Source organism: Thalia democratica, chromosome 9 (genome assembly GCF_965202585.1).
Source record: "Thalia democratica chromosome 9, ktThaDemo2.hap1.1, whole genome shotgun sequence".
NCBI classification, from domain to species: Eukaryota; Metazoa; Chordata; class Thaliacea; order Salpida; family Salpidae; genus Thalia; species Thalia democratica.
This window is the reverse complement of record NC_139173.1, coordinates 5,675,606-5,703,143: the sequence shown is the minus strand read 5'-3', so window position 1 is coordinate 5,703,143 and position 27,538 is coordinate 5,675,606. Positions and strand designations below refer to the sequence as shown.

The following is a 27,538-nucleotide window of genomic DNA, read 5'->3' as shown; positions in this document are numbered from 1 at the left end:
TCTCTTAATTATTTTCTATAAAGACGGAGTGGTCTCAATCAGAAATTTAGCAAACAATAAATAAAAATTAGCCTAGCCGTAATACTTGTTAAAACGTTTTTGAAAATTTTTAACTTTAAAAAACTGTATAACAATTTTGAGGACGGGTCAAATATGCACGAAGGGTCTCTTTTGGACGAGGACTCAATATTAAAAGGTGTTAGTGATAGATGGTAACAGTGATAGTAAAAAAAAAAAGTAGTAAAAAGTAACTAATCAGAGTAAGGGGTAACAGTGATTTTAAGAAAAAAAAATTAAATTTCACGAGAGTAAAAAAATACCGACCAATGGTAAAGTATGACAGTGATAGTAAAATAAATAACTAATTAGTAAAAAATATATGAAATAAAAAGGCTATGGCCCGTTAAAAAAAGACCCTTCGTGCATCTTTGACACTTACCCAATAATTTTAGCTAAACTACAATTAGACTGACTATGGTGTGATATGTTAAGTGTGTTGATTCGTTAATACACAGAAACATATGTTGGTACAATAAAGGAAGATTACTTAGGAATTTGTTTTTATTTAGTATTTATGTATGTTAACTGAAGACAGTTATAATGCACTTATAGAATATTTCATATTACTTTAAACTTATAATAAAATTCTTTTTTTCGATTGACTATTTGTTGAGTAAATTTACGTCCGATTCATTTAAGCTTTATTATTTTATCATGTATAATTTGTTTTTATTTATATTCCAGTGAACTTGTTTCACTAGGATCTTTTGTTAGCAAACGATTAAATCTATATTTTGAACAGTTATAAATAATTTTACTCATTTTTGTACAACACAAAGCACACTTTATTAAATTTAAGACATATACGACACATAATAAAGTACTGCAAGAACTTATAAAATATTTATACCAACTATAAACTATTTATGATAAAATTTAAAATATTTTTTAAATGTTGAAAAATAAGTGTTTTTTTAGGAGAATTATTCTTAAATATTATATACTTTTATTGCACTAAACTACGTACAGGCCCATAAAACAATAAATAATTTTTATATAGAAAAAAGCAATAATAAACAAAGATTTTGAGGATATTAAAAAATAAACAATACAAAAAAACTTAAATTAGTCATAAAACTAAACATAAACTTTAATAATAAGTTTTCTTTAAATGTACAATTCAGTTTTTTATTTAATTTAGAAAACTGTAGCTGTGAAAATACAACTAATTTGACTTCTGAGATCAAATGTTTAACAGAAAATAAAGTTTTGGTGTTAGCTTAGAACAAGTTATATACAATATTAAAATTTTTTTTGTTTCAAGATACTATCAATTTTTGGTACAAAAGCAAGTTATGTATACTTATTATGAATATTTATTTAGCGACTTGTGTAACATAGTTACACCTTGTGTAACACCTTAACAACTAACAAAAATCATATTGTACCGATTCGTATTTACATATCATTGTAGTTAGTAGAAGTTATTGCAGTTGGAAATCATTGTTGTTGTACTTGTGGGGCCAGCTTGCAGGTGATGTTAATTCCCTGATTGATGATATTTTTCACAAATGATGGGCATGATGGTTTCATTGAAAATTGCTGGAGAGTCATCTTAGTTTCGTAGAACACCAGTCTGTGACAAGGAACAAATATGTTGTGAGAAAAGTTGGATATAATTACATTTTACCTATAATGCTAAAACTTAAAAGCAATGTTTTATAAATAATACATAAGTAAGCACACTAAAATGTCAAGACTTTTAATCCACAGGTATAAAACAATAAAAAAATTATGAAATTTTAGGTATTTTAAGTCTTTTAGAAGTAAGAATAATCAATATAACTTAATCATTATGCTTATAGCTGATTTAATTTACTAACTATAAAACCTTTGAAACATTTTAACTGTTATATAACGATTTAAACTACAACTACAATTTTAAAATACTATGTAAATTGTAAACTTAAATAGGGATTTTATTAACAAGCGTAAAATATTATTGAAAAAAAAACATTGTGCAGTTTTTCTCTGAACTACTTTAAATAACTTAAAACTTAACACTAAGTATTAATTCTAATGGTGAATAATTTAACAACTTTAACTACATTAATTGAAAGCTTTTTTCAATGACAGATTATGTTATATATATATGGATGTAAGGTACATAACCATTTTAATTAAGTTAACAAAAATTTTATTATTAGTTTTTGAAAATTTTCCGATATGGTATCAAAATTAAATGTACATAAAAAGCTGTACTTAATTCAACACAAACCTAACTGGAAAATATTCCACCCTTTTCTTAATTTCCAAATGTAAATACATACAAACCTGCAATATGGGTTCCTTTTGGACATGTATCTGTACTGAACGAATTTGTAGTAAAGAAATGGTGACAGTAGTCCCGCGTTGCCCCTGTATGACGTCATAGTGGTTTAATAATATAGTAAAAAATATTTTAATGTTATTATAACCTAATTCTACGTTGCTTATGTGTATTTTAACACTTGTACAATAAAAATAATACATCAATTAATAAGATGTAAACTTACCATAATGATAAGAAGTAAGGCATAATATATTAACTAGTCAATTAAAAATTATATAAAAAAAAATTGACACCTAAATTAAAAACAGATGAGATATAATTACCAAAAGAAGTTAATGTTATATATATTTTAACGTTATAAAAGACCAAACGATCAATTACAAAGCATTCAATTGTAGTTTTTTTATTGTAATTGAACAATAAAATTCATACCAAAAGTTATAATCCATCATCGAGAAAACCAGTTAGTGAAGCATAAAAACTATGAAATTTATAGTTATGTTCATAAACAAATGAAAACTTTAAATTTTACTTTTATCAATATTCAACCCTAAATTATAAAAACATTTGTAATTGTAACTAGATTTAGCTTATGAAAATAATCTGTTAAACTTTTATATAACATTTTTAGTTCAAACAAATCTAACAAACCTCACCAATTTTCTTAATAGTGTCAGTATTAACCAAACAATATACAAATGTAAGTCATAAAAATTATCACAACATAATTATTAAAAAGTAGTGTAATTAAATATATATAACTAACTGATCAAATAATATGATTAATTTAATGATCATTCAAAGCATTAAAGTGTAAATATAACACAACTAAATTAAAAAACTAACGAAATTAATTGAATGATCATTGTAGGCATCAACATAGCTTCAGTCATTGCGATAACCTGAATAAATATTTATTATGTCATAATTAAAGTTATTAATATTTCAACAATATGTATATATCAGTGGCGTAGCGTGGTATTTTTGTCAGGGGGTGCGCAAACTTTTTTCTCAAAAAATCTCCTAAATTAAAACTTTTAGACCGCAAATTTTTCGGGGTAAATTTTCTCGGAAATTTAAAAAATTACTAAAAATCTATCTTCTGCTTTATTTTTCAAGTAATCTTCTTCAAATTTTAGAAAATGTTCCTTACATTACAAAAAAAAAATTTACTTATGAATTAAGATAATTAAAATAAATAAAAATTTTATAAAAAAATTAAAAAAAAAAAGTCTTTATTTTTTTCAAAAAAAAATATTTTTACTACAAATTTTTTAATTCACAAGTAATATTTCTTTGTTATTGTATAAAGATTAAACTGCTTAAGTTTGAAGAAGATTGCTTGAAAAATGTATTAGGAAATAGATTTTAAACAAACTAGCCTTTTTTTGCTGTTTTAGTTTTCCCTTCCCATAGGGAACCTATTATGCGGCCCGACTTTGACTGGTCATATCTCAAAAAATAGTTCGAATTTTTTAAAACAACAAAAGCATCTTAAAGCTTTAAAAAAAATCTATAAAATAAGATCAACTTCTAAAAAACATGGCTTGACCCCCCCCTCCCCCCTATGGCCTTAAACTACAAATAAATAGTCAACTAAGTATAACAATTAATACCTCAAAACATTTTTCTCTGTGCAATTTCTAAATAATGTTCAATATCAATTTTATATCAACAAAAAAGAATTGTATTAAACTCAAAATAGCTAATACTTTTAGTTTGTTGCAGCTTTTAATACACTATTTTAATCTTATATATAAAATTGTTAAATCTTCAGTATTAAAATTGAAAGTTTTAATTTTTTTTAGAAGAAATCTAAAGCTCTAGTTTTTTTTTAACTTCTACATTTTTACCTATATTACAATATAAAACTGTAAAAATAAATCTTAACAAATGAAGAAAATTTAAAATATAAAAAAAATTAAAAATAAAAATTTCATACCACTTGAACTGCAAGTCTTGAGTAATAGCAATATCTGATGTTGGTCTGCTATTTTTCAATTCAAGCTTTTGAACTTCAGATAATTTTACTATCTGACATATTTTTAGACTTGCAACATTCCATACAATATCACTTTGCATATTTTTTAAATAATATACTAAAAATTAATAAAAACAAGTGTTTACTTTTTCTTTAGTATAATAAAACATATTTTACAAAAAAAAAAAAAAAAACAATTAACTTTGAAGATATCAGGATTGCCTTGCCACTCTTTCAGTCAAAATAACTGCCCTGAGTTAGTTTTTTATGTCATGTGTCATCATAAGCATTTTAAATTCTTTTATAGAAGTTTTTTATTGTTTTTAAAATTCTAAAACTAGGCAATTTAACAAAGCTTTTAAAACCACTAAATCTACCCTGAGTTAAAAAAAAAAACAAATCTATCCTTACTCAGCCTGAGCTTTAAAATACTTAAAACATTCTGAGTTATCCTGATTTTTACTGAGACATACTAAAGTTTTCCAAAACTTCATAAAATCCTGAGTGTGTGGAAAGATTTTTCTAAATGTTTTTGATACAAAACAAAATCTTTAAAAGATAAATTTTTTAAGGTCAATTTTTTCAATGCTTTTAAAAATTCACAAGAAATATAACTTTTCATTATCTTAAAATCAGTTTTTCTAAGATCTTTAGGAAATAGCATTTTTTAAATACCACAAACAGTTGGTAGAAAGTATTTTTTTTTTAAATACCATTTAAAATTTGATTTAAAACTAAATAAATTTAAATTCAAAATTAATCTGTAATGTCTTTTAGACTAAAAATTGATTGTAAAAATTTTGTTTTACAAGTTGCTATAAATTATTTCATGATGTGACTACAGAAATTTTAAAATAACTTGCTACAAAAATTGTTTAATTTTTTAACTTTATGGCTGATAGAATAACAAAGTTTGATTTGTTTCTTATCTTAATAAAAAAAGAAACTACTTTTAATAAAAATTTTAAGTTTAAATAATTTAAACAATACTTTTTTTATAGTAAGATTAAAACTGTAATCACAGTATAAACTGTTTGTTTATTATTTATTTTAATTTATTATTTTATATTTTCTGCTTTTTGTTATTTTCTTTTAAATTATGTTGTTACTATTTTTATTCTTGACTACAATTTGCTATTTTTTATGCTATCTTTATTTTTTATGCTATCTTGACTACAATTTGTTTATTCTTGAATCTTTATCACTATATAACAGGTTTAGCTTCATGGTTTGTTAACAAAATGTTAGCATTTGTCCTTGTAAAAAAATCTGTCATAAGGTTATACTACTGCGGTGCACTACCTAGTTGCGTACTGTTTGAGTCTAAATTCTTATGAAGTTAATGAAGTTATAAAATATTTCCTTATGGAGTTTTTCATCAACATCGGTGCGCATTTGCAATTACGCACCGAATCAGTATACTGGGTAATTTCTCTAACTTGTCACTAATTGTTATTCAAAATTTCGTTTTCTTTTTCAAATACTAAAAGAACATAGTTGAAAAAAGGCAAATTAAGCAGAAAAAATAAACAATAAAGGATAAAGATATTGCATTTTTTTTACTTCTTTTTTTTTGGGTGGCACGCATGCGCCAGCGTCCCTCCCCACGCTACGCCCCTGGTATATATTATACCTTTAATAAATATAACACATTAGTAAGAAAAAATTAAGTATTACTTTGAAACTAGTATATATATAGAATTAAGTTATTTAACTTGGTAAATCAAATTTTTCACACTGAGCCTTTATTTCACTTAAGGGCTTTATTAATAAAAAGGTTTATTTCAAGATGTAAAACTTAAAGGACTCGAGTTTCGTGCTTATGCACTCATCAGCTTCAAAACAAGTTCAAAATAAAGCACAAACCAAAACACACAAATGAAAGTTAAAAAATTTAGAATAAATAGATAAGAACGTAATTTTGAAACTATCAAAAATCATGCAAAACGGTTTATGTAAAAATTAATTTACCAATCGACAATAAACTGGCAAAAATTCATAAAAATTCAGTGAGTATCTATATATTAGGACAGACAATTGAAAGAGATAAAGATAAGATTAAGATAAAAATTTAGATAAAAATTGAAATTTAAATTGTTATAAGATGAAATTAAAACTTGTTAAATTTTAAAAGCGATATTTTTATATGTCTACAAGACGATACAAACTCGCTTCTTTTATTAAGACAACTATTGTCTTTCAGTGCATATACAACGGCTGTTGCTTCTATGAGACACAGCCTACATATTGGGCTATTGCCGTCAGCTATAGGCTGCGCTCTTTTTTTAACTCCCCAAGATTTTTAATATATATTTATCCTGGAAAGTATTTAAAATGAAGCTGATGAGTGCATAAGCACGAAACTCGAGTCCTTTAAGCTTTACATTTTGAAATAAACCTTTATATATATATATATTGAATTAAGTTATTTAACTTGATAAATTAAACTTTTCACACTGAGCCCACCTTAAGGGCTTTATTAATAAAAAAGTTTATTTCAAGATATTAAACTCAAAGGACTCGAGTTTCGTGCCTATGCACTCATCAGCTTCAAAACAAGTTCAAAATAAAGCACAGAACAAAAAACACAAATGAAAGTTAAAAAAATTTTCGCATAAATAGATTATGACGTAATTTTAAAACTATCAAAAATCATGCAAAACGGCTTGTGCAAAAATTAATTTACTAATCAACAATAAACTGGCAAAAATTCATAAAACTTCAGTGAGTGAATATATATTACGACAGATAATTGAAAGAGATAGAGAAAGAATTAAGGTACAAATTGAAATTTAGATTACTTTAAGATGAAATTAAAACTTGTTAAACTTTAGGAGCGTTTTTTTTTTTATGTCTACAAGACGATACAAACTCGCTTCTTTTATTTAGGCATCTCTTATCTTTTAGTGCATATACAACGGCTGTTGCTTCTTTGAGACACAGCCTACATATTGGGCTATTGCCGTCAGCTATGGGCTGTGCTCTTTTTATAACTTCCCAGGAATTTTAAAGTCAATGCCGCTGCGCTTTAAGCCACAAACATACTTCGAAAGTTCAGTGTCATTTTCATATATGCCACCTTTAAAAGATTTTTTATGATTGGCATACCTGAATCTAAACTGAGTCGAGCACAAGCCGACATAGAACCTCGTCTCAATGCCAGACTTAACTGTGGCCTTGTAAACGATGTTCTCTGAACGGCAATTGCCTCCTTTCAAATTATATTTACAACTACCAGCGCAGCCACATTGACTTCGAATTCCTGAGTTTTGATTTAAATTTTTTTGGTTGTGTGCCTTAATGATATTCTCCAAATTTGCCGTACACGAATAACTTATTCGCAGATTATGTTTGTTAAAAATTTTTGTTAGCGGATTTTGTTTATTGAAGTGTTTTTTGACTAGATTTATAAATTTTCTTCCAATGTTAGTTTTTACCGAGTTGCTAAAAGGAGGGTTAAACCTCATTACATTTCTTTTTCTTTTATGTTTTTGATTATTTTTTGGTTGTTGCTCATGTTTTTCAAATTTAAGTTTATTATCGTATCCGCATTTTTTCATATTTTTTCATATTCATCTTTTGTTTTTAGAAAATTTTCTTCTTTACTTGATCGTTTGTTTAGGCGTTGATTTATTATGTTAGGAATTTGTTTTATAATAATTTTGGGGTGGTTTGATTGTTTGTTGACATACATAATTTTAGCATTTTGTTTTTTATACGGCATATAAGAGATATTATTCAAGTTGAGCTTCACATCTAGGAAGTCAGTTGTCACTAGGGGCGATTCCACAGTGACTCTCAACCCCATAGATCTGAAGAAGGCGTGGGTTTGTTTTTTTAGCTTCTCAACTTTAAAGCCAGAAGAGTTGGGCAATACAGCTAGACCATTGTCTCTGTATAACCCAACTCTATTTAAACCAAAGATATATTTTAACCCGTCTAACAAAAAAAGTCCAACAAGTTCGCATAGTTCTGCGCCCATGTAATATTCCTGTGCTACGTCAAAAAGTGAGTTGGTGGTATTTACTCCCTTTTTACGCCACAGAGCTCCTTGTTCGCAGAGTACCGATTTGCAGGCATTTCTTATCAGGCTTAAGTCCTCAGCAGGTACGCTAATGTAATTATTAGCAAAGTTCAGTGATTTAATCACCAACTCTTCAAAATAGAATGACAATAGTCGACCACATCAAACTTAAAAAAGCTGTACTTCTGTTCCTCTTATCCAATGAACCAACTTAAGACTTGGTCTGTATTGGTCCACTGCATAAGTTTGGATTTCAGACGCACAGCTTTGTTAATGCAGTCGATTTTGACCGTTTGAGCGTTGTATATGCACTAAAAGATAAGAGATGCCTAAATAAAAGAAGCGAGTTTGTATCGTCTTGTAGACATATAAAAAAAACGCTTCTAAAGTTTAACAAGTTTTAATTTCATCTTAAAATAATCTACATTTCAATTTGTACCTTAATTCTTTCTCTATCTCTTTCAATTATCTGTCGCAATATATATTCACTCACTGAGGTTTTATGAATTTTTGCCAGTTTATTGTTGATTGGTAAATTAATTTTTGCACAAGCCGTTTTGCATGATTTTTGATAGTTTCAAAATTACGTCATAATCTATTTATGCGAAAATTTTTTTAACTTTCATTTGTGTTTTTTGTTCTGTGCTTTATTTTAAACTTGTTTTGGAGCTGATGAGTGCATAGGCACGAAACTCGAGTCCTTTGAGTTTAACATCTTGAAATAAACTTTTATATATATATATATATATATATATATAGAATTAAGTTATTTAACTTAATAAATTAAATTTTTCACACTGAGCCCACCTTTAGGGATTTATTATTAAAAAGTTTTATTTAAAGATGCAAAACTCAAAGGACTCGAGTTTCATTTTTAATATAACAACATTATATATATAGTATTTTTTAATATATATATATATATATATATATATATATATGCATATACTACTTAATATAGTACTCATACCTGGAATATTTTGCTCTGGTTCTTAGCCACCATGTTGGTTACTTTACGCATGAATGCGTACGAATTAGGACCACTCAAATCAAAGAGTTTCCTCGAAAAACTGCATACGTGCATCAGTGCGAATCCGGCAATTGGAATGAGTGCCACTGTTGAATAAAAATTTATTTTTATTATTTGGTAATTAGTTGCTGTGAACAGTTGAACTTATTTTACATTAAAAGTCATAAATACAACTACATGGTTGCAAGGAATTGAATTTGTTTTTATTAACTAGGAATTAGTATCAATTATTGAATGACTTACATAGACTAAAAATAATTTCAATTTAAAAACATTGTTGAAATGAAAAATCAACTTTTTTATTAACGAGTTTAGTTATTTTGTTGTCAAAAAACTTGTTTCTAACTTACATTGATTATAACTTTTAAGAAGACAGAACATACTCATTTAAAAGTAGTGGCTTATGCAAATCTGACAAGTTAGTAATATAAAATCTATTTTCGTCAAAGTTAAAAATGACAAGGTTTAAATCAACTAGATTATCACATTATTTTTAATTTAGCACAATAAACCTGTATACCACATTTTTGTTTTATTTAGTTTTATTTACAAAGCTTTCTGTAAATATTTTTTTGTATTGTATTTAAAACATAAAATGTAAACCTTTATAAATTATAAGTAAATACATGAGTTAAAAGTACTACAAGCTTTTTTATTTTTTGGTGTTTTTAAATCTTTAGTAAATATTAATGCCTTCCTTAAGTAAATAAATTATCTAATAAAGCTGTCTAAAGTACATTAAGAAGAACATATATCATTTCCTTAATATTTTTATGTCAAACAACTGTATTTATAAAAAGCTATATTTTATAATTAAATGTATTATATAAAAGTATAGTGTAAAATGGTGTATAGTGTACATTGTTAATAAATCAAGAATTTTGAACTTATGTTTATTAACAAGGTTTTCATATAAAACTTGCTTTTAATTTTAGTTAATGTTCTGTCTACAAATACAAAATGTGCTCACAGCTTAGTTTCAATTCTTATTATTAGATAGAACAAAGTAACTTTAAAAATTAAAACTAAAAACTCTATGTAAAAATAATTATTTTATGAAATTTTAATTAAGGTGCTCATACCTAATAAAATATTAATTTACTTTTACTTAATCTTCTCATTATTTTTTAACAACCATACAACAGACAAGTTCAATAGATGTAGTTCTCTTTTTAAATGCTTTGTAAAAAAAATCATAGCTGTTTTCTGAATGTTTTGTATGGAATAGTCTCATTTTATTATGATATAAACACAAAACAACTCAGAAAGCAATTAATTAACAAAATATAAATAAGTAAAATAAAACAATTAAAATTATATTATCAGTCTATCAAAATCAACTAAAACTTTATAAAATTTCAAGCTAGAATTGATGGCATCAACCTAAACAAAAATTTTTTAAAATCTTTATGAAACTAACGAAAAGGCGGGATAAGTATAAGAAACAATTAAACAAATAAAATTGTTATAATACCTTAAAAGTATGTTCATACAAAATAAGAGAACACAGCAGAACTAAATAACACAAATGGGTAAACAAAAACTCAATTATACTTCTCAAAACTAAATATTAATTTTAACTATCGTGTAACGGTACATTTAAGGAACACGGGTTAATACAGGTAAGTAATGAGTATTACAAACGGATAAATATCAAATTAAGATTTAACAAGCATAACAACATCAACTTCTTATACTTGCAAAAAAGAAAAACAAAATATTACACAGGTAATGTGTTTTATATACTAAACATATACTAAAATACAAAAACTAAATTTTGACTAACGTTTGCATGATAGAAACACGAATGAATAATGCAATTAATTTAGCATTATTATTACTGGTATACTATGTAGGCATACTAACGTGTCATAGGCTTGCATGAAAGAAACACGAACGAGTACATCAGGTAATGTGCAGCGTCTTCCATCAAACAGGTGGCGATGTACTCCTTACTGAATCTGAACACGGGAACTCTCTGGTGGATGCGGAGCGCGCAAACCACCGCGTTTGCCAGTAAGGCGCGTTGGAAGTAGTGCTGCATTTGGTAGGGGCTGTAAAAATTAATTTTATGTTTATATGATTTGAAGAATATCTGATGTATATGTAATTATACATTAATTATATTTGATAGCTAGGGTTTGTAGTGGAAATGTAAAAATGAATAAAGCTTATCATACTTTGTGTTTATTACAATTATTATAAATTATTATAACAAGAAAAAATCTATTAACTTTATTGGAAAGTTATGTGTTTTTATATGGGTTTATTTAGACAATGTATAAATAAACACACATGAATAATACATGGTACATATTCTTTGCAACTAATTGCTTTAGCTTAATTAGAAATAATGTTGCATTTGTAAAAGAGCTTACAAAATTAAATAATTAATAATAACATAACATATTTAGTATTCTAAATTAGATTAAATGATGTTTTGCTCGTGATTTAATTCTTTATATATAATGAAAAACTGAGTAAAGCCTAATTTTTTTAAACTAATCAAAATGTAAAAAAAATAACAGTATCAAAATCAATACTTTAATTAAATACCAAGTTCAACTTAGCATTTAATTTTCAAGTGGAATCTGACTTTTAAGGCCAGTAACTTTATAGAAATCTAACTTTTAAGCTGTTATTATATTCATTGCATAAATTTTATAGGTTTGTTGTAATTAAAAAGTTTCAGTAATGAGATTTTAAAAGGTTCAATATAGCACCATTTGCAAGTTATAAAATTCAACCCAAGGATACATGTGACAACTATTGCTCTAGTACTATTTTTATTTTCTTATAAACTTAACTTCGAAATCATTATAAAAATAAATACTATAAAATTAGATAACCAATGAGTTATAATTATTTTTAAGTTACCTAAAATTGAAAAAATAATATCTATCTAGTTCTAAAACTTTAAGAACATATTAAATTATAATTAATACCAAGCCTAATTAACTAAAAGCTTTTAAAGCACACATAAGTTTTACATAAAAATTTGATAAGTTACTTTATCTGGTATAAATTTATTTTAAGTCTAAAACTTTATTTCATGCTTGAAGCTTGCTAATGAACATTAACTAAACATATTTATTAATTTTAAATTAATTATTTACAAACCCATTTATCTTAATAAAAGCATAAGGGGGTAAATAACTTTTTTTAAATCTTTTTTCGTAAAGGTTTAGCTAGCTACAACTTTTTTACAGAATTTTATTTAAAAAATAGTTATTGAGATATAGCTGGTTAAAGTCGGAGAGTACTGTAGGTTCCTTGTAGGAGGAGAAACGGTATATAAATAGATATCAGTAAACCAGGTAACTACATCAAATTTTTAGAAAATATTCCTTGAAATCTTTTGAAAAACTGTAAGAACAAACTTGAGGGAATTATCTCTAAAAATGTAGAAGGAGATATATTTTCAGTGAAACAAAATCCTTATGATATTTTTAGTTCGGGCTTCTAATTAGTAACCTACTGTACTCTCCGACTTTATTATCAGCTATATTTTTAAAAAAATTGTGAAAAGCAACTTGTAGCTTAGTTAAAACTCTACAAAACAAGATAAAAATGTATAAAAAATAATTCAACTCCCTTATTACCTTTATTGATAGTATCGAACTAAACTAAGTTGTTCGTACATATATTAATCTTATAAGCAGCACTTATTATCACTTAAAGCATACTAATAAAACATTAGATACTTATACTACAAATATAACGCTCATGAAATTAGTTTTAAAAAAACTTTACAGCAATCTTATTCAGAAATGTTGATTTCACTTATCTAAGTTTGAACTTTTTTTATAGAAAACTTTGTCACAAAAAATAAAAGTTATTAGTATCTTCAAAAAAAGGAGTAGTGAGCAAACGTATTATACAATTGTCGTTATAATATCAGTTAATATCATACACATAGTATGTTAAGATTTTCGTACTTCAAGCTCTGTATAAATTTGATAAGTTTATCAAAAGAAAAACTACATGAGATTACATAAGTAAATGCACAAATATACTTATTCAAAATAAATAATATTTCATTAGTTAATTTATTTGAAAACATTAGGAACATCAAGAAAGTTCAGATAAATTCTAATAACAAATAAACCTTAACTTAACAATAAGATATAAAAATTATTTGTTTATACCTAGAAAATAATATAAACTTGATATTGAGACAAACAGGTAAAAATTTTAGAAGTAAAAACATATATACTAAGATAGCTGAACCTGTAAAATAAAGAGCAGATATATTCTCAAATAAAACTACATATATATTAATCCAATAAATTTAAGTAAATAAATACAGTATACAATAAATATATAAATTTTATTTTTATTTTATACACCTGGAAAAGGTTTTAGAACTGGATACTGAGAAAAAACAGATAAACTCTCATAAGAAGTTACTTACATACTTATAGAATTAAGGGCATAGTGGGGTCGAACATTTTTTTTACTAAAAATAACATTGGATCTTTTATGAAAGCTTGAAGTACAAACTACAAGCCAGTTTTTATAGAATTAAAAAATCTTATTAAACTTTTGAGATATTGTAATTTTTGTAAAATTTTCCAATACAAACGTATAGACCGTACATTTTTTTGCGTCAACTTTCTCGGAAATTTAAAAAATCACTAAAAATCTATCTTCTCCTTCATTTTTCGAGCTAGAGACCTCAAACTTTCAGGAAACGTTCCTTTTATAGTTTAGAAGACTTTGAATGTTGGAACTTAAAAATATTGATAAATAAAAATTTTAGAGTTAAAATGCCCAAAATTCAATTGTATTTGTTTTTTTACCTTGGAAAAGTATATAAGAATAAGAATGAGCAGATAAATTCTTATAATAATGTACATAACAACTGTAATTAAATATACTAATTAGTTTTTTTACCTGGAAAAGAATAGAAACTGAATACTGAGAATGAGCACATAAATTCTCATGGCAAACATGGAGGCTTCTATCTTCTTGGCTGCCAAGAAATTCTGAGGAAAGTTGGATATATTTATTTAACAAAAATCAGTGAAACTAAGATAAAATTTAGAAAGAATGCATATTTTTAAATTGTAAGATTTTAAATAAAAACCTATACTACTATTTTCAAAATATGTTGACCTCTACAGAAAAGAAATACTTTGAAAAAATTGCTACAAAATCTGATATTTTCATTAAAAAGCTTTTATTTTACTACTTACCATGATAGAAGTACTCTGAGGAGCTTGATTGTTGTTTGTATTATTATTCTCCATTCTTACTAATTATTAACAACTGAAAGCATAAAAATATTAAAAAGACTACACAAAGATGACCAGCTTATAAACTACAATTAATACTTTTAATAAAACTCTATAATTAAATGATTAATTTAATAAAGTTGATAATTAAGTCTTCATTTTTTAATTTAAATATATTCTATTTCAACACCCAAGTATAAAAGTTACACCATTAATTTCAAATTAAACAACTTCTTGTATATTGTTAATGAAACCTCAGATGAAAAAATACACTAAAAAAACAAATATGTTAAAATATGTTTTTAAACACAACATTTTTTAACTTAAACAATTTAAAAATTTTCCTTTCACAAAATAAAAACAAATTCAAAAAAAAATATCACTAGAGTTGTTATGGGCTTCAAAAATATAAGTAATAAAACTATACAAAACATTGTTCCAAAAAAAAAAGAGATTAGTAAAAACTACTTTTAATACTAAATTACAGATACTTTAATTAAGTATAAAACACTAAAAATGTTAGTAGCAGCTAAAACTAATGCAGATTAAATATAGTTTTATAGTTAGCTAAATACATAATTATAACTGTATTATAGCATAAATTTATTTAAAATAAAGAAAGACTAATTAGTCGAACTGCTATAAAACTAACTTATTTTAATTCTTCATTTGTATTAAGCAAATAAAAACAGCAACAACTTATAAACTAATGCAACATTATTTAGTTTAAATCCTTTTATTTTATTAGATAGCAGTTGAAATCACAAAAAATGGTCAAACTTAAATAAATTTATCTGATACATTTTACACAATACACCTAAATTCTTGTATCTTTAAAGTAATTTATAGCTAAAAAAGATAAAACTAATAACAATATAAAATTACCAATGTTTGTAAATTTTATCAGTTTATTGTGCTTTTGGTAGCTTGCCATCAAAGTAAGCTGAAACAACATTGTTATTTTGCTGGTGAGCCTTTAAAACCTGCCTTGGCATTTTAGGAAGGTTTTTAACATTTATTGGATTACCCGTCAAAGGCCTGACATAGTCTGTATCATCAGTGGACTTCATTAGATATTGAGCAGATATTGGCAGCCCAGATGAGATATTTTCCTTGGACTTTTCACTACCCCCAGTATATCTGACTGGGGATCTGTTTGTTTTGACAGAATTTTCTGTGGAGTTTGCCTTCAATGTAGGGCTAGTTGTTAGAGTTGAGACCCCAATACTCTGAGGTCTGTATGACGTATGGGGTGTACTAAACGCTTGGTTGTTTGGGTATTTTTGTTGATCGTTGGGATATTTCTGTTGGGTGTTACTGGTAATGTTGTTAGAAGAAAGGCGTTGCTTTGTTGGAAATTGCTGAACATTTGTGGTTTTCAAAGTGTTTTCATTTATTTGCTTATTGAGGTACTTGATTAAGTGCTCATTACTTTTGATCAAATCAGCAAATTCTTTTATTTTGTTTGTTTTGTTGTTGTTTTCCTCATTCAACTTCTCAATTTCCTGGTCTTTTTTACTCATCTGGGTTTTAAAGGTTTCTTGATCTAACTTTGACTTTTCCAAACAACTATTCTGGTCCTCAACAGTTTTTTCTTGTCTTACTATTACCTCATTTTGAACTTTTACCTTCATCATGTAATTCTTAAGCTGGTCTTTAAACTTTCTGATTATTTCCTCAGCTTTTTGTATGTCTTGAGTCTTCTCATCAAGAGAGTCTTCCATATCCTCCAGCTTTTCATTCAAGTTTTTGTTTATGAAATCTGTTTCCTCTTTCTGTTGATGAGCTGTTCTCAAAGAAGTGCCGAGCTGAGTTATCCTGTGTTTCTGCTGATTTAATGTCTGTTGGTTTGACTCATGCTCTCTTCTTAAGCCCTGCAAGTCAGCTTCTTTTGAGTAAAACTTTTCCTTCAAAACTTCATTGTTTTTGATCAACTTTTCATATTCAGATGTTATGTGATCCAGGCGCTTTGTCAGAGAACTCTCTTTTCTCTTGTACTCCATCAAGCTTCCTTCGGCTTTAATCTTCCACTCCTTCAACTCATCCAGGGCGCAATCTTTTAAATCAATATTTCTCTGCAGCCTGGACTGAATCTCACTCTTCTCTTTCTCATACCTGTGTTGCATTTCTTCCTGGAGAGTCAGATGTTTTTGCTTTTCAACATTGATGTCTTGCCTGTGCAGAGACAAAAGCCTTCCCATTTCTCCTGTTGACTCACTCCTTAACTTGTTAATCTCCTCAGTTTGTTCTTTAATTTTCTTCAAAGCCGCCTCAAGATCATCTTTTGTGTTCTCACACTCAGCATGCTCCCTTTCCAACTTCTCTTCACAAACCTTCAAGCAAGAGGAGAGGTACTTTTTCAAGTCAGAATCATTGGCATGCATCAGGTGCAGTGACAGATGCTGCAAATTTCTGAATGAGTTCATCTGTATGACTTTCAACGTCCCAACATCTCTCATATTCATGTGATTGTTACTATCTAGAGAAAACTCAAGAACAAACCTTGGTTCATCTTTGTTCTGCTCTTTGATGCAGTCTTCTAATAATCCCACCAAATTCTGAGGGAAAGAGTTGAAGTCAACAAGAAGCCCTTGCTGAGTCTTAAGCTCCCTGAAGTCATCCTCTGAAAGGCACAGGGTGTAGACAAATAAAGGGTCTGAATCCTTTGTTATCCTGACAATGAGGTCCTTTTTGTGCAATGGGCTGGTGGTGGTCTGTGTTTCTATGGTAACTCTGATGACCTCCCTTAATTCATTGTCATCTGGCTTTTTGAAGTGGACTTTTATCTTCTCTGAAAACAGTCTGTCTGTCATGTTATACTTTTTAATGTTTATAACCTGTAAATGTGTCTTATTTATAAAACTGTAATAATTTTCATCTGGGGACTTACAATTATACTTTTAAATAGACTTTTCAATTTTAAAAAAATTAATTGATAAATATTTTTAAAAGTCTTAGTAATGCTCACATAAGATTTATTTTATGTTAAAAGTAATGATAAAAATATGTTTAGTACTTTTAGTAACTTATTTTTAGTGACTTCTAATAACTAACTTATGTTTGGGAACTAGTTAAACAAAACTTACCAACATATTTATCAAACTTTAAATTACATTCAACAAATTTTTATCAAAATTCAAATTCAATATAATCTGGTGACCATAACACTTACAGGGTTGCCACTCTTTGAGTCAAAAAAGTGTTTGAGTGACTTGTCCTAAATCATCTTGGGTTTTAAAAAAAATATTAACTTCTTAAAGTATTAAACTCAAGTTTTTTAACAGTACTGGTTAAAAAATAACAAATTATTGCAACTAAATAAAATAAATCTTATTTGATAAGTAAAATAAAAAACTGTACTGAGTTTTTAAAACATTCAAAATATCTAGAGTCATCCTGGGATTATTTTTTTAATATGTGTGGCAACTATGCAACAATATTCAAAAACAAACTCTTTTTTAATCTTAGAAATATAAATTTTGACTAAAAGTTAAGGTTGTTTCATTTTTTAACATATTCACAGTAGTATTCAAACTTACAATTAATTATTTTATATATATATATATAAGATGTAACGTTAAAAGGCGCTAAATCCTAGAGATCCTGATAAGCTAAGTTTATCGGTATATATACTACAGATGTTTTAGTGTTAAAACTTTATTCCGACTAACGGCGTTTCACTGCTCTCAAATAAATTTAAGAATTTAAGTTTTCTTAAAACTTTTTTTAAATAGAATTAACTTTCAAAATTAGAATAAATCAAGTTTTTCAACAAAATTTGTTATAAAATAAAATGAGAAAATATTGCAACTACACAAACTAAATTTCATCAAAATTAAATATCAAAAAATCCGGAGATTTAGAAAAATCTCTAATCTATCTTGAGCTTTTTATTGAAAAAATCAAATATCCTGAGTTTTTAAAAACTTATAAATATCTTGAGTTATTCTGAGGATCCTAAGTGTGTGGCAACTCTGTAATTTTTCTTAAGTAAACATAAATTGACTACTAGTCAAATTGAAAATTTTTAATAAAAAGTTGATATATCAATATAAAATTATTAAATTATTTTATTCATGTTATTTAAATTGGTTTTAAAAATGAAACAACTTGAATTTTTTGTTAAAATTAATTAAAATTTTTAAGAAAAAATCATTGTCAATTTAATGTTGGTGTGGTTGGTAACAAATAATTTAAATAACCAACAAGCACTGGCGTGCTTATGAACTTCAACTTGTGTGTCGTGCAGTTGTGGAATTGAAGTTTAGTTAAAAACCTGTATTACAGAAACTAAAATCTTATCTCAGAAAATCTACAGAATAACAAGTGGCAAAAAATTAAAGAACTTTTGATAAAAAACTCTTTTTCGACCAAGTTTATTGATGACCATATACAAAAAAAAAGTCAGAAGTGATTGAAAATATAGATGATAACAAACACTACATTACAATACCATATGTCATAAAGATATTGGAGAAATTCTCCAAAATCAAAGCTATGTTCAAAGACATTGAAGTAAAAATATGTATTGCATATGATACACAAAAAGTAGGGAAATATTTCTCCTTAAAGGACTCAATCATATGTATCAATCAATTGATAATACAAGTTATAATAGAAAAAGTGGTGTGTCTCGCAATACAATAGTATATAAATAGTTGAAATAAAACTATAGTTTTCCAGGTTAGAACATAAAAACAAGAAAACTTAAAACATAAAAATCTATATCAAAACTAACAGGGGACCTAAAACACTACAGGATTCTATTTTATTAGAACTTTTAGTAACTTAAAAAAGCAATAATAATTTTTTAGTATGTGTCACCAACTGAGTTTTGATGTTGCAGTGTAATAGTTTTCAAAACTGCCGTTAGGACCCCTATGCCATCAGGCCACACAAATCAAAGGAACAGCATAAACTTAAGGGCATAGGGAGTCCAACATTTTTTTTACAAAAATTTACATTGGATTTTATTTCAAAGCTTTGAGTATGAACTATATGATGCTTCTTATAGAAAAAAAATATATCCTGCCTTCATTTTTAAGCATTTTAATTCAAATTTCAGAAAATGTACTTTTTAATATTACAAATAACTTGTAGAGAGCAATTTTTGAAAAAAACAGAAAAAATTTTATGAGCAATATCAAAAAAAAAATCTTTATTGTTTATCATTTGAGTTATAAAAAATGTTAAATCATTTCCTACAAGTTGTTTAAAATTTATCAAAAATACTCTGTGAAATTTTCAAAATAATTGCTCAAAAACTGAAGGAGGAGATAGATTTTTAGTGAAATTATATATTTGCCTTTTAAGTTTGCCCCTTATTGGGACATGCTCTAACTTTTATTGATATTGCCTATATCTTGAAAGTTACTTTGAATTTTAATAAGCAGTAAAAAGAAACAAGTAACTTATCTAATTATATATGATAACTTGTTTTTAAAAAAGGCTTTTACCACCCCCCTCCCTTATGATTTTAATTAATTTAATTTTTCACAATATGAGTGGTATGATAATGTAAAATACTAATGTTGATTAAACAACAAAATAAGAACGCTCAAAATTATTTGGTCTTAGGACCTGGTGCACAAAAAAACCTATCGGTTATCGAGTTGTACATCACTTGGATACCTTTTAACGCCATCTCCAGGACAACTTTGAAAACTTTGTAAGTTGAACATTACAATATAAAAGCCTAGTGCTCAACAAATGTACCAATAAAAGTATACATAATGTAAATTTTCTTTAAAGAACATTATTGGAATTTTTTTATCATATGTATTCTTAACCATTCTCTTTATTTTGTCATATATTATAATGGATAAAATCTACTTTGCAACAAAACTTTGTAAAATCTTGTTTAATATTTGCTCATTACCTCAATTTTCCAAAATCAGATTTACAAACAGTTTGAACAATTTGACTTAAACGTTTACTACCAGGGATTTTTCTGAACGAAAGCCACGTAATTTGATAATCTACGAAATAAAAAGTATTATAAATTATATAAAAGATATTGTTTATGGAACAAAAAAAAATGCTCAAAAACTTGGTTTTAGGACCTAGTGTACTAAAAGATCTTTCGGTTATCAAATCATACATCAGGATACAGTTTATTGTCATGGCCAGGACAATTAAAGACAAAATATTTTGTAACCACTATTTTTTTTTTGAAAAAAACAAAGCTATAAAACTGTTCTTTAATAATTAAGTCGCTTTGAAAATGTCATATTCAATACAACTTGAAAGACTATCTTTAACTTTAAAAAAAAAATTACTAATTATACAATTATGATTAATTATTTAAATAAGACGTTTAGATAGTAAATAGTTTAAATACAATACAATAACAAACATGTACTGTTTGAAAGGGCAGTTATCATTTTTTAGCAAAAAAACTTCAGGGCTTGCTTTTTTTACTTACTAAACATTTAAATTTAAAACTTATCTTGAGATACTTTATTTAAAAATTTACAAAAAAAAACATATTATGAACCTTTTATTTACCAGAACTTTAAGAATCAATCACAAAGTTAAATTATTAACATTAAAAAGTAAGAAATGAGTAAAGTCCTATATCTCTATTTAAAAGCGAAGCTACTAAGGCTATAAAAAAGTTATATGGTAATACGAGGTATTTTTTAAGTGTGCGGTAAATTTTATTAAAAAGCACCTTAATATCATTAAGTTTTTAATTTTTAATAGAGTTTATAGCTTTTAAATAAATCTATTAATATAAAAATATATAACATTTATAGAACAAAATTTTTCTAAACATAATTTTATTTAGGAAACAATAAAATTAACCGTTTTTTTTTATAGTTTATTAGGCGGAGCATTATTTCTGCCAAGTACATCCAGAAAATCAACTATGTTTAATTTGCAAACATTAAACCTGTAACATATGCTTGCAGAGTTTAGTTGGATTTCTTGATTTAAGTACAACTCTAAATAAAACTTTTAAATATAGTTGAATTAAATTTCCTAAAAAAAATCATATTTATATAAATTATAGCTTATTTTAATATATTTATATCAAAAACATTATTTCAATCTAATGTAAACTTTTCATAATTAATTACATAAAAATTCTCCAAAAAACACCAAAGTTTTTAGAATTATATACAAGTTTACCGTACGCATGAATAACATAAAAAGAAAATTTAGGAATAAGTTTACTTTTTATTTTACTTCCTTTCCTTTTTAATTTGTTGATTTATTAACTTTAACTTTGTGTCTTACAAAAACATGCTATAACAATGTTCAAGAATTTTTCTATATTTTCTAAAAATAGAAAGTTTTTATAGTGTTCATTGCCAATTTTGAACAACCTTTTGCTAATTGATTAACTTATAGTTTTAGTTTAACACAGTTTAGATTATTTTACTTATATATTGAATAATTTTTTCGCAACTATATTGATGAGCACATTAAGCGAAGAACTTTTTTAAATTAAAAATTAACATTTATTTTCCCTTGGAAAGTTAAGACTTTTGACTACTTGATTTACAACTAAAATTACAGTTTCAAATTTATGAGAAAACGTTTAACGGTTGTACTAACCTGTTAAAAATATCTTAACTTATCTTTATTTATTTATAATTTTTTTTTATAGTTATATTGTTTTTACTCCTCATCATTTTATTACAATTTTTTATATACTAAAACTACATATTCCACAGACTAAAGTTACTTAAATTAGATTATAAAGACAAAAAAAAGTTATACTTGACTTATTTAGTTGAAAACTTCTAATAACACAACTTATTGTTAGTCTAAACGTATTGAGTTTTGCAAACTATTACATGTATAACAAATCGGATAAGTTTTTAAAATACTTGGATTCTGAAGTGAAGTTCAAAAATTATAACTAATACCTAAAGTTTATTAAGAAGGCGTCGCGTACAGAACCCACCAACAAAAATTTAATTAAACACGAAAACGAAAATATTCAAAAAAAATTTTCTTTGAGGAATTGGTGTAAAGCATAAGTTAAAATTTATACCCAAAAAAGAGTTTTAACTATTTTATACAGTATACTGTCATTAATAGTAAATCCAGTATTAATAAATTATAAAGAAAACTTTTTCGGTTATAAGACTTTTTATATACTTTTAATTAAAATTAGTTTTTTAGAGGACTTGTTCAATAGCTTCTTTGATTGGTACAAAAGTAAACATGGTTGAAGTGATATTTGCATCTAGTTTTTGATTTTTAACTTTTAGCTCTTGATACCTTTTTTTAATGTTATTTTACTGTTATTTCATCATTTATCAATTAAAAAAGAGTGACAAGATCGAACTATAAACCTCCAAAAATGTAATACAAAGTTTTATCATTTTCTCAAAATAATACATATTACAAATTTTATTGCGAATACAAGTCAAACAGTTACTGCTTTTTTTGTACTGATTTTAATCAGTTTAAAAATTTGTTTAATTATGGAAATTATAACTAAGTCTTTTAATATAACTCAGGAAGTATAGTACATACAATTTTATCAAGGAGTAATCTAGTTTCAAAACATCTAATCACTAAAATTATGTGATTAGTCCAACCCGAATCGATTCCCACCCGATCAGTTCACACCGATTCAATTCCCATCTGAATCAATTCGAATTCCCACACAAATCAGTTCGAACTCGAATCAATTTCAAATCAAATCACTTTGAACCTTTTTATATGTTTTTAGTTTAATCAAATCAATAATTTACGCATTAATTCTAACTCGTTAATTTTTTATATGTAAAGTTTATGAGAAAGATTAATTTTACCTATAAGTCAAGTTCTATATGCAGCAATCTGCCAACTAGGTACGTTTTTTGTTTTTAGGAACTGCCAGTATAGTACGCACTGTTTAGTCTAAAAACGCTATGTTCAACATGATTGCTTTAAAAATAGTAGTAATACAAAAGTATTATATTTCAAAATAAGTATATAGTGAATATAACTAAAAAAATAACACCTAAATGATCCAAAGAATAAGTTATGAACTCACAAATTTTAGATCAAATCAAATTTTTAAAACAAACATATTAAAACTTATTTAACAAAAATAACGAACAGTGAAATTTAAATTTACATTAAACATTGGAATAAAAAGAACTTAAAAATTCGTAAAAATTTTTGATAAAGAAGAAAACTTATTAAAGCAATTATCATTTAAATATCAAATTATTAATATACAAAGGTTTAATAAAACTTAGATATAAAACATAATGAAGAGTGCTATTCACATTTACTTACCCCATGATTGTAACATAAACGTAAAAAAAAGGAAGCCAAATAATAAGTAAGCAGAAGTAAAGTTCTATAAACCTAAACTAGCTTTTTTAAACAAACAAAATTTAATAAAAGCATGCTCGAAGTTTTGATGAATCTTTATTTGTTTAAAATTAGTAAATAATTGTATGTACTTTATAACTTTTTTTCATTTAAGAAAATTCTTTGCCAAATATAGTACACAAAAAATTTAGTTGGTTTTAAAGCTAAGACTTTAAGAAATGCTTTTTTGAATAACAAATATGTTTTTAGTTTGATCTAGATTAAACTTTAGTAATAAGTGTAGCGTTTACCAGTAAAAAACCATGTTTTCTTTTAAAAAGCTGATCATGGGCACCAATAATTTAAAATTTATGTTAAAATAAACAAAAGAAATGCTGTTTTAAACAAGTAACAAGAAGCAACAATAAAATTTTTAGTTCACAAAACTTCCACTTAAGCAAATTATTCTGTTCAATAACAATTTCTATACTAATCACAAAAGTAGATTTGATCGGACACAAATCTATAACATTGAAATTTTTTTATAAAAATATTTTGTATATTAAAAAACTTGAAATATGCTAAATTATCTGGATTTTGTATAAGTAGCTATAAAAGTCTTTTACAAGAAACTGGCCAATTTTCCTAGAAAAAGCAGCCTGCTAGCCGTAATTATTAAAAAAGTGATTTAGTAATTAAAGAACAAAAGTAATTTAGATCAAGAGTATAACAAAATAAGCAATAAAATCAACTTTAAGTTTCATAAATTTTATTAGAGAAAACAATGTTGTACACAATTAAGCTATTTTATCGTTTAACCGAATAATAAAAACTAAAATTTTTCTGTTTAAATTGTTCTAACTTGTACAAAAGTAGATTTAATTGGACATAAATCAGTTACCATTATAAGAATTAGTTCCGATACTAAAAAACTAAAACGTATTTTATTTAAGATCTGGATATCATTTTACCAGCCATAAAAGCCTTTAACAAATAACAGGCCAATTTTCTAATGCCTGCGAGCCGTATTATTTCGTTTTAACCAACAAAGAAAACCTACATCAGACTAAAAACACGATAAAACTAGTAGAATAACAATTTTACTTTCAAATAGAGAGTTGTGCTTTACATCACAAAATTATTTTTAAACAGTTTTTATGGAGAATAAAAACTACAATTTTAATTCGGGTTCCTTTCGTATTGAAATTTTTGAATTCAAGAATAAATCTAACGCGAGTTCTTTTCGTATTAGACTTTTTAACTTCTACAAAAATAAATTAATTCAAATTCGATTGGCAATTGGTCAGGTGGGAATTGATTTGGGTGGGAATTGATTCAGTTGGGAATTGATTTGGGTGGGAATTGATTCAGTTGGGAATTGATTCAGGTTGGAATTAATCGGCTGGGAATTGATTCGGTTTTTAAATGATCGGGTGGAAAATGTCAGTATACCAATTAAGATACATGTTTAAAGCGCGTATTGTTACTTTATAAATACACAAGTAATCTTAAAAAGTAAAGAAACTAGATACTTACTAAAATATGTAAAAATAAATTTTATACAATTTTGCTTACCAGGTGATTGAAATGTGTTTTGCATGAAATCGCGAAAAAAATAGTGTTGTGTTGTATAAAATTCTATAAGCAAAAATATAAAGCATAAGCCTATTAAATATTTTTTTTGAAAGCTTAATTTTTCTTTTGAAAAGACAAAGTATTTAGAATAACATAAAGCAAACAACGAGTGCAAAATTTAAAATCTATTGGAAACTGTTTCCATTTAAAATAATAAAAAAGTGTAGTATGTTTAGAATAAACTTAAAAAGTTTGCTAGTTGAACAATTTTTAAAAATGTGTAGTGTATTTAGATTAATATTATGAAAAGGTAAGTTTAAATCGTTTTATTTATAAAAAACTTGTTGTTATAAAACATATTTCTATAAAATTTTTAACTGACTAGTGTAGCTTTATAACTATTAGTCATTTAATGAACGACTTGTTTCTAAAACGAACAAATTTGTTAATTTGTAAGTATAAAGAACATATTACTTTATCAAGTTAGATCGGTATTTCTCATGTAACAAGTAATAATTAATCTACTTATGAAGTTTAAAAAATAGTTTAGCAGTTTAAAAATGTTTCTATTTTGATAGTTTTGCTTCTTAATCAAAATTTACTTTTCCATTTCATAGCTGAAAATCTAACTTTAACAATTTAAAAAAACCATTATTCGATTAACTTTTAATTAGTGGTATTATTTGTTTACCTGTCAAACAAGCAGCAATAAGTATAAACAACGCCCACATAAAACGTCTAATAAGCAGTTAATGTTGAGTTATATAAGTAAAACGTAAAGATATATAATATTTAAAATATACCAGCTTTATCTAGGTTATTATGAATTAGTCTTGAATTCGAATATCTTAATCAACTTGAAACTTTTTTAAGTTAAGTTTATAAAACTATAAAACTGCCTTATTGTCATACTGAGTTATATAAAACCAATATTTGTTTAGAACAAAACGTTTTTATAACAGTTAGTTATATTGAAAATATATAATAATCTGAATAAAATTTATTGTACATGATTATAGTAGGTAGCAATTAAAAAAACTAGGAATGCAATTAAAACAAATATTTGAACAAAAGTTGTTGACATTTGAATATCAACATCAAGTTTAAAAACAAGTGTATTGAACTTACATAAATGCAAAATAAAGTAAATTTACATTTAATTAAAACAATAATAACACTTTAATTATTAACATAAAGCATTCAACTATAAAGTTAAAAACAAGTACTAAAATAAAAATGTTAACAAATTAGATAAAAAAGAAATTTACAGCAAATTAAAAATTAAATTACATTTTACTTATTGACATAAAGTACTAAAATAGAAAAACTTTATTATATAAACATAAAAAATAAATTTACATACATACAAATAATCTCATTGCAATTAAAACGCCATAACAATAACATATAACAATATATATTACTTAAAATATATACAAACGTGAAATATATTTACATAAAACCTACTTTGTATCATAGTTGCTATAGCTTATTCTTTATCAAAGACTTTGAAGAAAAATTTACATAACTTATATACATACCGTATCATAAAATTCAAAAAAGAATTTCAAATTACTTATAAACTTCACAAACTTGAAATATATTACATAAATAAATAAACTAAAACTGTTAATAAACTTTATTGTACTATTTGAATAAAAAGCATAAGGTTTTTTATAAAAAATTTAATTCTCAGAATTAAAAATCACACGTATAGTTGTAATATTCTTCGAATTATTAATGCATTTAAACACACGCTGCTAAAAAGCTTTTTACAAGTTAAAATATTAATTATGCATTAATTATTTAAAATGCCAAACAATTCTAAAAATCATAGAATTAGCAACGCACAAAAAAACATATTAGCATATCTACAGTACAAATGAATTGTATTATAGGAAATGATTAATATAAGAGGAGTATAAATGAGTAGTTTTTTTTTTAATATTCACAAACAAAAATGATAGAATTAAGGTTTTTCAAAACGCTCTACTTAAAAAAACTAAAGTTTTGAAAACTTGCATATTCTTTATTTGACTAAAATTCACAACTACTTTATGCATATAACAACAGACAGTAAACTATTTGTACAACC

The 27,538-nt window shown here is 25.7% G+C and overlaps 2 protein-coding genes across 2 annotated transcripts; both read right to left on the bottom strand.

The window, feature by feature from the left end:
- Positions 1-1,093: 1,093 nt before the first annotated feature.
- Positions 1,094-14,640, bottom strand: LOC145844082 (transmembrane protein 33-like). The gene is made up of 7 exons (XM_082951429.1): positions 14,566-14,640; positions 14,264-14,355; positions 11,234-11,421; positions 9,308-9,453; positions 3,179-3,234; positions 2,335-2,418; positions 1,094-1,636 (listed from the first exon to the last, which is right to left on the bottom strand). Exons 1-7 carry the CDS (start codon positions 14,617-14,619, stop codon positions 1,501-1,503), a joined length of 756 nt encoding a protein of 251 aa, XP_082807555.1. The 5' UTR covers positions 14,620-14,640; the 3' UTR covers positions 1,094-1,500.
- Positions 14,641-15,138: 498 nt separating this feature from the next.
- Positions 15,139-17,437, bottom strand: LOC145843960 (spindle assembly abnormal protein 6 homolog). Its single transcript, XM_082951253.1, has one exon. It carries the CDS (start codon positions 17,415-17,417, stop codon positions 15,513-15,515), a length of 1,905 nt encoding a protein of 634 aa, XP_082807379.1. The 5' UTR covers positions 17,418-17,437; the 3' UTR covers positions 15,139-15,512.
- Positions 17,438-27,538: the final 10,101 nt, after the last annotated feature.

Coding starts and splice junctions, on each gene's coding strand:
- LOC145844082 (XM_082951429.1), bottom strand. CDS start 14,619: ATGGAGAATAATAATACAAACAACAATCAAGCTCCTCAGAGTACTTCT. Junction 9,454..11,233: donor TTCATGCAAGCCTATGACAC/GTTAGTATGCCT, acceptor TTTATTCAACAG/TGGCACTCATTCCAATTGCC. Junction 1,637..2,334: donor AAAAGGAACCCATATTGCAG/GTTTGTATGTAT, acceptor TCCTTGTCACAG/ACTGGTGTTCTACGAAACTA.
- LOC145843960 (XM_082951253.1), bottom strand. CDS start 17,417: ATGACAGACAGACTGTTTTCAGAGAAGATAAAAGTCCACTTCAAAAAG.